This window comes from Oncorhynchus mykiss, chromosome 28 (genome assembly GCF_057628025.1).
Source record: "Oncorhynchus mykiss isolate SJ-2025 chromosome 28, ASM5762802v1, whole genome shotgun sequence".
Classification (NCBI taxonomy): domain Eukaryota; kingdom Metazoa; phylum Chordata; class Actinopteri; order Salmoniformes; family Salmonidae; genus Oncorhynchus; species Oncorhynchus mykiss.
Genome location: NC_143049.1, coordinates 13460741 through 13475377, shown reverse-complemented (window position 1 = coordinate 13475377; position 14637 = coordinate 13460741). Strand labels below are relative to the sequence as shown.

General features: G+C 39.2%; 1 protein-coding gene across 1 annotated transcript in view; it reads right to left on the bottom strand.

Moving 5' to 3' along the window:
* Window positions 1-6643: 6643 nt before the first annotated feature.
* pth1r (parathyroid hormone 1 receptor) overlaps window positions 6644-14637 on the bottom strand; it is an 86691-nt gene continuing 78697 nt past the window's right edge. Inside the window, exons 11-13 of the mRNA XM_021589162.3 lie at window positions 10539-10680; window positions 10088-10129; window positions 6644-8294 (exon numbers count right to left, since the gene is read on the bottom strand). Coding sequence (XP_021444837.3) covers window positions 7920-8294; window positions 10088-10129; window positions 10539-10680 — 559 coding nt within the window. The 3' untranslated portion in view covers window positions 6644-7919. The remainder of the gene's footprint in view (window positions 8295-10087; window positions 10130-10538; window positions 10681-14637) is intronic.

Sequence of the window (14637 nt, the reverse complement as noted above, 5' to 3'; positions counted from 1 at the left end):
AATCTCTTTTGTCAAAAGATCGCTGTCCTTTCAGGCAGTATAAGCCCAGCAAGCCAGCAAAGTATGGCATCAAGATATGGGTGGCCTGTGACACACAATCCAGCTACCAGTAGACCAGTGGAGGCCCGGAGAAGAACCAGGGGATACTGGTTGTGTTTGATGTAACAGATGGACTGAGGGGGCACAATGTCACGTGACAATTTCTTAACCTCTTATGAACTCAGCCAGCAGCTCCTGAAGAGGAATATTGTCATGGTTGGCACAGTTAGAAAGAACAAGCCTGAGCTCCCCCCTGCACTCCTCACAACAAGGGGGAGAGAGGCATTCTCATTAAAGTTTTCCTTCACCCCCACCACCACTCTAGTTTCTTACCTTCCAAAGAGGAACAAGAACGTGGTCCTTCTGAACACAGCACAAAACGGCTGATATCAGTGATCGTGAGGTCAGGAAGCCAGCCATCATCCTGGACTACAACCACAACAAAGGAGGCGTGGACAACCTGGACAAGGTGATTGGAACTTACAGCTGCAGGAGGATGACTGCCAGCTGGCCCCTGGTCATCTTCCATAACATCATTGATGTGTCCTCATACAATGCCTTTGTGATATGGAACAAGATCAACCATACCTGGATGCCTGATAAGCAGAACAAGAGGAGGGTGCTCCTGGAGCAGCTGGGAAAGGCACTTGTAACCCCACACATTCAAAGACGGGAGCGCCTGCCCCGCACAGCAGCCTCTGCAGCGCTTGTGGAAGTTGTTCAGGGAGCTGAATCTTGTCCTGATCCACCTGAGGCTGCAGCTGGGGCAGGCAGGAAGAGGAGATGCCAATTCTGCCCCCCAAAACAAATACTGTGTGAGGCACATGTGAGAAATACATCTGCAAAGTCCATGCACACACACTTGCATGCTGTCCTACATGTGCTAATTAGAGTTGATTGATTTATGTCATTCACATTTTTGTTATGTATCTATTATCTTGTTTTATTCTTATTTATTGTTGTTTATACACCTTGTGGCTGTGGGAAATGGTTAAAAAAATGGAGAAGACTAGCATTTTGTAGTTGAATTCCTCATTGTACAGTATATAATAATATATCACTATGTTGCCAAAAATGTTACTTAGTTTCCCTTCAATAAAATGCATTCAAAACTACTTTCTGCACATTTCTTCTACTTTCTTAGGCTACACAAGTGCTATCTCTTGCTGCAAAAAAATATGTTTACTCCTACGCAGTACATTTAGCAATAATAATAATAACCTTTACTTTATTAAAGAATACAATTATGAAAAGGTGTGTTGTAAAAAAAAACGAGTGGTGTCCACTGATTAAATGCAGTCTTTCTGCATCACAAAGTTTGTGATGAATGGCAGGTTGTTTCTTCATGCATAATAGATTTGGGGTTTAAAATTCAATGAAGCTGCTTTATTTTAGGGGTTTAGTGAAGGCGGGTCATTTTTGACCCTTAGGACAAGGGGAGTATACAGAATGTTAAGGCTACACAAGGGTTAAACTGTATCTACTTACATTGTTCATGATCAACAAGGACATAATTAGTATGGGATTGGATTCATGGTGCAAATTCAATGGACACTTAAATAGAATTGTACATTTTAATGTCTTATTCACAATACAATGATGAACATCAAGACTGAAAAACATTTCCCTCTTAAACCCACGTTTACATTTACAACATTGACTTCACACAACCGACACGAAATCAACCAGGTATGGTGTCCTATTTCAAACAAAACAGTCACACCCTCTCCACACATGGCATATACAGCAGACTATTAACACAAAATACCAACTCCTATCTCTCTGAGGACAGATACAGTTGCACTATGAGATAAATAAAAAAACAACGAAAATATCATAGGTGATTTTATATACTTCCATGAGAGGTAAAAAATAAAATAAAAAAAGTGTACACTATCTCTGTAAAGTAATGGCCTTTTTACATATCAAATTCAAAAACACAATCAATTTACATGATACAATCAATATGAAATGGAATAGGGTATTAAAGTGCGCATAAATCTACAAATGTTTGTTTGAAATGATATTTTCCCATCAACACTGGTTCTAGTGTCGCCCCCTCCTAATCAAACAAGGACAGTTAAAGGCCAGACTAGCGTATCTACTATACACAATACTACCAAGCTTATTTACTAGTGGCATGTTCGTTGGCTGTAGGTGGGTGTAAGATAACCACTGTATAAGAAAATGTGGATATTCAACTTTATTTTTATTTTCCTTGTTGGCGTAGATGGCATCTTTTGGTAACACGATCTCTAATAGTATCCTTATATCACGCTTACATGTACAGTTGAAGTCGGAAGTTTACATACACTTACGTTGGCGTCATTGAAACTCATTTTTCAACCACTCCACACATTTCTTGTTCACAAACTATAGTTTTGGCAAGTCAGTTTGGACATCTACTTCGTGCATGACACAAGTAATTTTGCAACAATTGTTTACAGACATATTATTTCACTGTATCACAATTCTAGTGGGTCAGAAGATTACATGCACTAAGTTGACTGTGCCTTTAAACAGCTTGGAAAATTCCAGAAAATGATGTCATAGCTTTAGATGCTTCTGATAGGCTAATTGACATAATTTGAGTCAATTGTGGATATACCTTCAAACTCAGTGCCTCTTTGCTTGACATCATGGGAAAATCCAAAGAAAATCAGCCAAGACCTCAGAAAAAAATGTGTAGACCTCCACAAGTCTGGTTCATCCTTGGGAGCAAATTCCAAACGCCCGAAGGTACCACGTTCATCTGTACAAACAATAGTACGCAAGTATAAACACCATGGGACCACGCAGCTGTCATACCGCTCAGGAAGGAGATGTGTTCTGTCTCCTAGAGATGAATGTACTTTGGTGTGAAAAGTGCAAATCAATCTTGTGAAGATGCTGGAGGAAACAGGTACAAAAGTATCTATATCCACAGTAAAATGAGTCCTATATTGACATAACCTGAAAGGCTGCTCATCAAGGAAGAAGCCACTGTTCCAAAACCGAGATAAAAAAAGACAGACTACGGTTTGCAACTGCACATGGGGACAAAGATCGTACTTTTTGGAGAAATGTCCTCTGGTCTGATGAAACAAAAATAGAACTGTTTGGCCATAATGACCATCGTTATGTTTGGAGGAAAAAGGGGGAGGCTTGCCAAAGAACACCATCCCAACCGTGAAGCACGGGGGTGGCAGCATCATGTTGTGGGGGTGCTTTGCTGCAGGAGGGACTGGTGCACTTCACAAAATAGATAGCATCATGAGGATGGAAAATTATGTGGATATATTGAAGCAACATCTCAAGACATCAGTCAGGAAGTTAAAGCTTGGTCGCAACTGAAAAAGCATGTACAAGCAAGGAGGCCTACAAACCTGACTCAGTTACACCAGCGTTGTCAGGCGAAACGTTTGACCCAAGTTAAACAATTTAAAGGCAATGCTACCAAATACTAATTGAGTGCATGTAAACTTCTGACTCACTGGGAATGTGATGAAATAAATAAATCATTCTCTCTACTATTATTCGGACATTTCACATTAAAATAAAGTGGTGATCCTAACTGACCTAAGACAGGGAATTTTTACTAGGATTAAATGTCAGGAATTGTGAAAAACTGAGTATAAATGTATTCGGCTGAGGTTTATGTAAACTTCCGACTTCAACTGTATATCACGCAACAGAACTGTGTAAGACAGAAAATGAACTATGTTCCTATATTTAGCTCTATATTTAGCTGGTTTAAAAGGTAATGTGCCCTAACCATATAAGACCATGACAATAAATAGGAAACCACAAAGATTAGGAATGAAATGTACATTTGGAGGGAAGGTTTGAACCTTATATGCCTGGCCGCATATAGCCTGGCCGCTCAGACTAGAAGTAACATAGTAAACGTAAATGTGTTACTCTAAAAATGAAAGGGAAAGATGTGGGAGTATAATGCAAACATCTTGCGACCCAAAGGTTGCGTGTTCCAATCACATCACAGACAACTTTCGCATTTTAGCCAATTAGTAACTTTGCAACTACAAAAAAAAAAGGGTTATTCGGCTGTCCCCATAGGAGAACCCTTTTTGGTTCCAGGTAGAACCATTTTGAGTTCCATGTGGTAGAACCCTCTGTGAAAAGGGTTCTACCTGGAACCAAAAAAGGTTTTCCAAAAGGGTTCTCCTAATAAATACATATCATACTAAAATGGAGGAACACAAGTGTACGTTTACTATGTTAAGTCAACCCTTGAAACAACGTTGAAATATTGGGATGGATAGGAATTAATCATACTGTACATTAACTATTGGGACAGATAAGGTTGACACATAAAGTATTGGAACTGTGACACTTTACACATAGCCTGGTGCTCCAGTCTGTTTGTGCTTTAGTAAACTCCTCTGTGTGTTTGTTTATTTTTATGCCAAACATAAGGCATGACAATGACGGAAGCATTGGCTACAGCACAGTATAGCTACAGTATAGGACAAGGCTACTTTTACAGAGTGTAAAGACACAAATACTGGTTCTGTGACAAACTAGCTAACAAACAAACAAATTATTTTAACCCTTCAATTCCCTCTGAGAACATTGGCTGGAAAACAAATTGCTGTGTGATGGAACTGAACTTGTAAAGCTGGGGTATTTTAAATCAAAATCAAATTTGATTTGCCACATGCTTTGTAAACAACACGTTTAGACTAACAGTGAAATGCTTACTTACGGGCCCTTCATAATGCAGAGAGAGAAAAAAAAAATACAAATAATAAATATACAGTATATATATATATATTTATAAAGTGTAGCTAGACATATTTTCACAAACGTTTCTTGAGTGTAGAAATGTGGATATACAGTGGTGGGAGAGGAAACTATAGGATCAAAGTGCAATTTAGTTCTTGAATCAAATAATTATGTCTAATGTTCTGTCAATACTTGTGTTAGGCATTCTACTGAAATCTCATTTTAACAGTCCTGATACATAGAGTATTGTCCCTCACCTACAGTATATCCTCCAGTTTCTATACATATACGACTATATACACAATATAACATATTTCAAACATCAAAACGTCCCTTACATGTTTGAACAGTCTGTACAAACATCAAATTATATTGAGAATACATTTCCATGACCCTTGATGCTATTTTAGCTCACAACTAGAATGGATTTTTATTATCATTGTAAACATTGTGACTTCTTATGCAAATGCATACATACTGTATATACAAAAAGAGCAGCATAACACTTGACCATATAAAACATAACCGTTGTGTGCTATTTCGTTCTGGTGTTCCTTCATACCGTCTCTTCACGAGTCTCCTTTGGAAGTCTCCCTTGGAATTTTCCTGTGAAATTGGAGAATTCCTCATTTAAATAACATTTTATTTTCGAAAATGTAACCGTTTACTGCAACCCTGAGTTTTGGAGAGGGTGCCTCCCTTTGAAAACTTTAAGAAAAGTAGTTTGCTGCAATTACAGTGCCGTCAGAAAGTATTCATACCCTTTGACCTTTTCCACACTTTGTTGTGTTACAACCTGAATTTAAAAATGGATTAAATGTAGATTTTTATTTTGTCACTGGCGTACACATAATACCCCATAACATCAAAGTGGATTTATGTTTTTAGAAATGTTTACAAATTACTGGTAGATGGGTAAAAAAAAAAAAAACACGTTGAATATCCCTATGAGCATGGTGAAGTTAATATTAATATATAAATTAATATTACACTTTATATGGTGTATCCATGCACCCAGTCACTACAAAGATACAGGCGCCCTTCCTAACTCAGTTGCCGGATAAGAAGAAAAATGCTCAGGGATTTCACCTTGAGGCCAAAGGTGACTTTAAAACAGTTAGAGATTAATGGCTGTGATAGGAGAAAACTGAGGATGGATCAACAACATTGTAGTTACTCCACAATACTAACCTAAATGACAGAGTGAAATGAAGGAAGCCTTTACAGAACAAACAATATTCCAAAACATGCTTTCCTGTTTGCAACAAGGCACTCAAGTAATAATGCAAAAAAATAAATTCACTTTCTGTCCTAAATACAAAGTGTTATGTTTGGGGCAAATCCAACACAACACATCACTGAGTACCGCTCTCCATATTTTTAAGCATACTGGTGGCTGCATCATGTTATGGGTATGCTTGTAATCGTTAAGGACTGGGGAGTTTTTCAGGATATAAAAGAAATGGAATAGAGCTAAGCACAGGCAAAGTCTGAGAGGTAAACCTGGTTCAGTCTGCTTTCCACCAGACACAGAGATTAATTCACCTTTCAGCAGGACAATAACCTAAAACACAAGGCCAAATCTGAACTGGAATTGCTTACCAAGACAATGAATGTTCCTGGGTGGCCGAGTTACAGTTTTGACTTAAATCTGCTTGAAAATCTATGGCAAGACATGAAAATGGTTGTGTTGCAACGATCAACAATACATTTGACAGAGCTTGAATCATTTTTAAAAGAATAATTGGCAAATATTGTACAATCCAGGTGTGCAAAGCCCTTAAGAGAAAGCTCCAGAAAGACTCACAGCTGTAATCGCTGTAAATTACGTATTTCATTTTCAATAAATCTGCAAAAATGTCTAAAAACTTGTTTTCAATTTGTCAATAAGGAGTATATTGTGTAGATGGGTAAGATTTTGTATTTATCTAATCCATTTTAAATTTTGGCTGTAACACAACAAAATGTGGAATAAGTCAAGGGGTATGAATACTTTCAGAAGGCACTGCACAGTATATAAAAGCTTCTTTTTTTTTATCCTCTCTCCCACTCCATTGATATGTTTCGGTTACTTTTGTGGCATTATATATTGTGAAACAGAATATTATCATTGAAGAATATAATCATCAGCACATCATGGAAACAACATAACCTCCCATAGTCATTACACTGTTGAATATCAGGATAGTATCTTTTAAATAGCAAAAATAAAAACTGTACAAAAAGTTGATAATCATGGAGAAAAGCCTTCCATTGGCCTTCCTCCATATAAACCAACACTAGAAGCCAGCACACCTCTGAAACTACAGTACACACTAGCTCAAAGTGATGCACTAGAATGGTGGGTTTGGAGTACCTGAGTTTGATTCCCTTTTACATCAAAGTGGGTTAGGTTTTCTGAATTGACATCCATATTTCAAACCAATCGAAATGTAGTGAGATCTCCCCAACCATGCGGGCAGAGGCAACTGCAGCCAGGCATTTCCTCGTATCACTAGGAGTTCCTAACGTAACAGATGTAAGCTAGTGAGCTGTATGCTAACTTATCCATCCGCTACACTAACATCAGCTAACATGCTCCTGCCAGAATGAGGACCTACATATGCTGTTAGACACCTTCAACCACAGGACCTGTGGACTATCACCGCTGTAGGTTTCAGACAGACACATTAGCCTACTGTCCAGTCACAGACCATTCACGATCCACACGTTTTAGAATAGATTTAGAATGTGAAAAAGCTAAAAATCTGCAAGTTGGTTTTCATCAAATGTAAAGTACCTGCTGCAACTCATTGAAATAAAACAAAACAAACATGAATTCTTGTCCGTATGGCAGGTGGAAATAGTCTCAGAAAGAGCGGCGGTGTTTGCTACAGTACAGAAGGTGATTGTCTGCGTTGGTGGCTCACCTCAAACACTGAGGTACCCTTTTAGCCTTGAGCCTTTGTCCTCCAGTCCTTATCCACCCACTAATATTCTGGCTCGATTCACAGGAGAAAAACTGGCAGTGTCGACAAAAGGCAGCCATCCTCCTACTGTGTAACATCCTGAGAATAATGACTGGTGCTATGTTCCATGACTCATTCCTACAGAGATCGTCCTCACAACGGAGGGGCTATTGACATGACTGTCTTTCACTAGAGGTCACATGAACGTCACATAACGGTCTCTCGCTCCTCCTCCACCACAGGCGAGGGTTTCTCCTCCTCAACAGAATGCGGTGGCGTGTTATTGGATAGCTGCTCCTCCTCGGGAATGTGTAACTCCTGTCCCGAGGAAGGGATAGAGTGCTCGGAGACGGAACCGTTCTTCACATACCCCGGGAGGTTCCGGTGCCCGTTGACAGTGACTGGGGCCCCGAGGCGCGTAGTGAGATGGAGGGCCAGGGGCCCCCGGGCAGTGACGTTGGTTACACTGGTGTGAGACACCATAGGTCCATAACTATACGTGTTACTGCCACTACGGGCTTTACGTTTAAAGTCCAGCGCTAGTGTCCTCCTGCTCCAGGTTTTCTTCATTTCTGCCTGGACCTAAAGGAAGATGGATAGAAATAAGATTGTCACTAAGTACATCTAAACCCGACAGTGGAATTTAATCAGGCACGTGCACAGATATGTGTCTACCTGTGGCCGAGCATTTTCCCCTTTGCTCTCCCACTAGTCAAGTACCCTTTTGGGTGGTGGTCTAACGTTTTTTAAATACAGTTTTAGTCGTCGTTGTTCTGAACCCACTGCCCCCAAGTCGTCGAGACACGGTCAAGCTCGGCACCCCACCACCCCCCATCCGTTGGCCTGTCCTGTACGGAGCTCACGTGCGCCCGGTATCCAAACATGCATGGCTTGTGATGCAGGTCACCGGTTGAGTGTGTGTGTGTAGTAAGCTACCTAGTTTAAATATAAACAGTACTGCATAACATTTGATTAACCCTTGATTTACATCATCGATATCTGTCTGGTTGGTTGGCAGCAGCCCTTCACAATGTATTTCCTTATAGAATCATAGCCGCGGGAAGGGTGCTGGTGTTGCAGCACCCCCGATAAATTGAAATAAATTTGCCAAAGTTATAGAATTACTGCTGTCTGTTCAGAAATTAATTAAATACTTCTCAATAGCCTTCTTCACCATGAGTAGGCCTATAAGTTAGCCACAGAGGAACAAAAAATTGCCTAGCTGTGGATTGTGTGTAGCCCTATAACAAGGCAGTCGGGAACACATGGCAAATGTGTCAGTGAACAGCATGCAGTCAAAACAGGCCTTTCGCAATATTTCAAATACAGTTGTGGGAAAACACAGGTTGGAAAGCAAATGGCCCCTGCTGAAAAGAGAAGAGCAATCTTTCAACTTCCAAATGGGCCTATTGAGTGAACATTGTTTACAAGAGACGTCATTGGGTGAGTCAGTGAAACTGGAAAGCTTTCTTAAGACTAATTTCCTCCTCCTATTGTACCATAATGTGGGTCTCCACACACCTAGGCCTCTCAGTCAGTCACTGTCAAAGTAGCTTGTCATTTTGATCATTTGTGCGGTATTAAACATCATTCTGATAAAGTCTCCACAGTCATGTAAAATTATGTGGAATTGCAGAAAATGCGTTTATAAAAAAGGCAAACTGTTTTCTGACCCTAGGCTACTAAAAATGTTCCCCATATGTGCAACTTCTGTGTGCACCTCTACTCTGGGCTACTTCTCTATTCCACTACGCAAATGTGATGATATGCATGCAATTCTTTATTATAGCCGCAATGTATTTTTTTTAAATGCGTTTCGGTACCTCAGAGCTCCCTAGGTGACCCCCCTCTCTCGCTCACTTTTTGTTCCCCCCAAATTAACAAATGAAGCACTAAACACAGGTAGGCTAGACTCTAGTTAACCACCATAAACTAAAATAACAATGAACATTAGGCTATAATATGAGGTTATTATTTAAGAGCATTGAAGATATAAATCTTTTTTTTTTAGCATATTTACATCAATAATCAGCTGATCGCCCTCTATTCCCAATGTCAATCATGCCTTCAAGAGGCACTGTCACTAACTTGCTTACAATGTGTGATGAGTAAATGTGTTGCATAAGTAAATATACCTTTTTCATTTTGAGAACATGCCCCATGAAAGGTCTGTGCACATCCCTGCATACAATAATTGAGCCTGAGGTTTTTTTGTGTGCATACTGTGTGCATGCTGTGACTGCAATTAATTACGAGCATAATATTATACATCAGGATTACATAGTGTCTTAAATACTATACTATAATCTATTAGGATTTCCTTGAAGACGTTTTCACAGATAAATCTTTATAAAATTGTTCAACGTTGTCCTTACCTCCCCGTTGCAGAAACAATATATAATTGCCACAAAGAATCCCTGGAAAGAAGATAAACCATTATTACAAGTTTGCGTATGACTCAAAGTACACAGGTTGACCTGAGCATCTATCCAGAGCATTTTAGACAAATGTCATGCAATCTCAATTGACAGTTCAAGTCACTGACACCAGCTGCCTACTCTGAAAACACTGAGCTGCGCAGCTCTCTCTAATTTTACTCATAAAAGTTTCATCACAACTCAATACTTAACTAGGGGTAGCACACCACTACAGCATATGCAGTGCCCCATAGTGGACTTTGGCCGATTGATATATCTCCTTTTTACAGTACTGCAGCAGCTCATCATTTCAGATCCATTGCTGGCTGCCTGTGATTAAACCCACATGCAGTAAAACATCATTTGGTTGTTTGTTCATTCATCCATGCGGTTCGAGACCAGTCAGTACCTGGAATGAATTGAAGAGCATCTCGTAGTGCATCTGTATCTGCCAGGGGACTCCAGTTACCTCAGTATAAGGCATGGCCATGAACACGATGTAGTGAACGCCAAACAGTGGCATCAGGACCAAAGTAGACTTCAACAGTTTCCTGTGGAGAGAATGCATAATAGCAGTGATTCATTTTGACATTTACTGTGTGTGACAGTTGTCACGGGGAGATAAAATGTTATATCATAATAGATATGTTCACTGTATTATTCATTTCTACCGACATGACTGCCCCACTTGGCACACTACGACATTTCAACGTGGATATTTGGGTAATATTTTGTTGAGATGTTGATCAAATGAGTCAACCTTTATTCGCCCACTCAAAAAGACATCCAGCAGTTTGTTGAATGACCATGTTATCACTATGGTTTTCAACCTTCTAAATGCATAAACAAACTCCAAAGGAAAAACCTATGTAAGATTTTTGGTTTAGTTGTCATCTAAATATTTTATCATTGAGCTTTCAACCGTTTCAAAGCACAACACAGTTCAGATATGTTGTATTTATACAACTTAATGAATCAATGTGTTTCATCTAAGAGCACAACCAAATGACCTGGACTGCAGCTGAGATAACATTAAAAGTACAGGGCTCAGTGATAAATGCTGTTCGAGATTCTGCACAGATTATTATAGCAATTGTGAATATCTCCACAGACCTGCAACCGTTGCATGCTATCTTGAACATACACACTTTCTATGATTACATAAGAAGACTTATATAGTGACAGTAACCTCAAAATATGGCCATTTTAAAATGTAATAAATAGTGTTCGATTAGTTTCTAAGAATACTTTAAACAGTATTACAAAAGTAGTATTGAACTGTGTTTGGTTGACAACTCAATCAAACATCAACATTTAAAGGAGATGCATCTAAATGATTGGCTAGTTTAATCTGAGCCACTGGCTTAATCGTGTTCTTTATCTTTTATTTGTGGTTCAGTTGGAAATGTGAATTCAACATATAATTGTATTGTTGACACGTTAACAGGCTATTTATATCTCCATGGGGTCAATTTCACGCCATATGTATTGAATTCAAAATAAAATAAATCGTGAACATGACAATAAAGTTGAGAATGTAAACGTATTTTTTTAGGATGGGTGACAGGCGTCCTCAAAAATATGTTTACATTCATCTTTATTTTCATGTTCAAAATGTATTTTATTTTGAATTCAATACTTATGGCGTGAAATTGACCCCATGCATTTCTATCAACAAAAAATCTAAGGTAAAGTATATGACAAAATCAAATTAAACTTGATGTAAAGTCAATTTAAAGTTTGATTTTATATTATTTAGTCCAATTCATTAACTTTGATATTTGGTTGAGATGGAGACGTAAATCTGACATATTTTAAATTTGTAGACAAACTGGAATTAAAGTCAGACTAAGTCAGTGGCACATATGGAACTATAAAAGCAGAGGACACAGTACATTTCCTTCAAATGTTGATATTTGGTTGCATTGACAACCAAACTAAATTCAATATTTTATTTGTATTTATTTCACCTTTATTTAACCAGGTAGGCTAGTTGAGAACAAGTTCTCATTTACAACTGCGACCTGGCCAAGATAAAGCATAGCAGTGTGAACAGACAACACAGAGTTACACATGGAGTAAACAATAAACAAGTCAATAACACAGTAGAAAAAAAAGAGTCTATATACATTGTGTGCAAAAGGCATGAGGAGGTAGGCGAATAACTACAATTTAGCAGATTAACACTGGAGTGATAAATTATCCGATGGTCATGTGCAGGTAGAGATACTGGTGTGCAAAAGAGCAGAAAAGTAAATAAATAAAAACAGTATGGGGATGAGGTAGGTAAATTGGGTGGACTATGTACAGCTGCAGCTGCTCAAATAGCAGATGTTTTAAGTTGGTGAGGGAGATAAGTCTCCAACTTCAGCGATTTTTGCAATTCGTTCTAGTCACAGGCAGCAGAGAACTGGAAGGAAAGGCGGCCAAATTAGGTGTTGGCTTTAGGGATGATCAGTGAGATACACCTGCTGGAGCGCGTGCTACGGGTGGGTGTTGCCATCGTGACCAGTGAACTGAGATAAGGCGGAGCTTTACCTAGCATGGACTTGTAGATGACCTGGAGCCAGTGGGTCTGGCGACGAATATGTAGCGAGGGCCAGCCGACTAGAGCATACAGGTCGCAGTGGTGGGTGGTATAAGGTGCTTCAGTAACAAAACGGATGGCACTGTGATAAACTGCATCCAGTTTGCTGAGTAGAGTATTGGAAGCTATTTTGTAGATGACGTCGCCGAAGTCGAGGATCGGTAGGATGGTCAGTTTTACTAGGGTAAGTTTGGCGGCGTGAGTGAAGGAGGCTTTGTTGCGGAATAGAAAGCCAACTCTATATTTGATTTTAGATGTTTGATATGAGTCTGGAAGGAGAGTTTACAGTCTAGCCAGACACCTAGGTACTTATAGATGTCCACATATTCTAGGTCGGAACCATCCAGGGTGGTGACGCTAGTCGGGCTTGCGGGGGCAGGCAGCGAACGGTTGAAAAGCATGCATTTGGTTTTACTAGCGTTTAAGAGCAGTTGGAGGCCACGGAAGGAGTGTTGTATGGCATTGAAGCTTGTTTGGAGGTTAGATAGCACAGTGTCCAAGGAAGGGCCAGAAGTATACAGAATGGTGTCGTCTGCGTAGAGGTGGATCAGGGAATCGCCCGCAGCAAGAGCAACATCATTGATATATACAGAGAAAAGAGTCGGCCCGAGAACTGAACCCTGTGGCACTCCCATAGAGACTGCCAGAGGACCGGACAACATGCCCTCCGATTTGACACACTGAACTCTGAATATCCAGTTCGTCTTCAAATTAATAATTTATATGTTGGATTCACTTCTCCATCTCAACCAAAGATCAAAGTTAAAGAATAGGACTAAATCGAAGAAAACTTAAAATGCACTTTAAATAAAGTTTGATTTGATTTACTGTAGTCCTATTCTTTATCTTTGACTTTTGGTTGAGATGGAGATGGGAATACAACATATTCATTATAAACTTGTATATTACATTTGAAAATCAACCAAAGCTTGAAACCCTAGGGGCTCCATTTTAACAAACCTAACGCAATGATGAATCTTCGCGCTGGCGGTAGCGCTATAGCTTCAGGGGTGTGTCAGAAATATTTTAGCTAATTTCACAACAGGAATTAGGGGTGCAGTAGCTGGCGGTGGCGCGGAAGAGCTGGGATTTGATGAATAAACAAGTTGTGGCTGTGTCGGGGCTTAACACCACACTAGCCAATCAGAACGTGGTCCATGGCTTAATATGTGGATGCTTGTGTACTTGTGTATTTACGGTCTTTTATGTATTGTGTCGTCATTAACTCCAAATAGAATATTAGTCTGCTATAGCCTAGTTTGTTAAATAGCCTGCCTCATATTTGCTAAATATGTTGAACATGTTTGCAGTCCACATTCTTCTAATTGCATTGCTTCAATATTAGAATACATTGTTAAACATAGACTATAGCATTCACACTGATATAGGGGCTAGGCATACTGCAAATTGCGGTCTGGACATGCCAAACGTAGTTAATAAGCTAAATTCAATTCAACAAGCTATTGATAATGCCTAAAAATACAGTATATAATTATAATAAAATCCTAATAATAATGAAACAACAACCTGTCTTAAATAGGCAATGTCTAAATACAGTTACAGGCATCATAATTGCTTATACTGGGCATATACAAAAAACAAGGCAACTTAGAATATGGATGGTTTTACGCACATGCAAACATTTCACAGGAGCTGGACAAAGATCCAATATAAAGAGAAAGTGGGAATGTCCACTCACCAGTATACTGCTCCCAAATGTAATGTTTGCATTTCTCTAGAAATAGACAATTGCATTGCCTTCGAGTTCTTTAACATAAACAAACAATTAGTTTGGTCTTTAACCAAATTAAAACGAAAAACAATTCATCCATTTTTTTAAATAACAATATTTCTGATTTTTTTTTATTATTATTTTTTTACCCCTTTTTCTCCCCAATTTCGTGGTATCCAATTGTTGTAG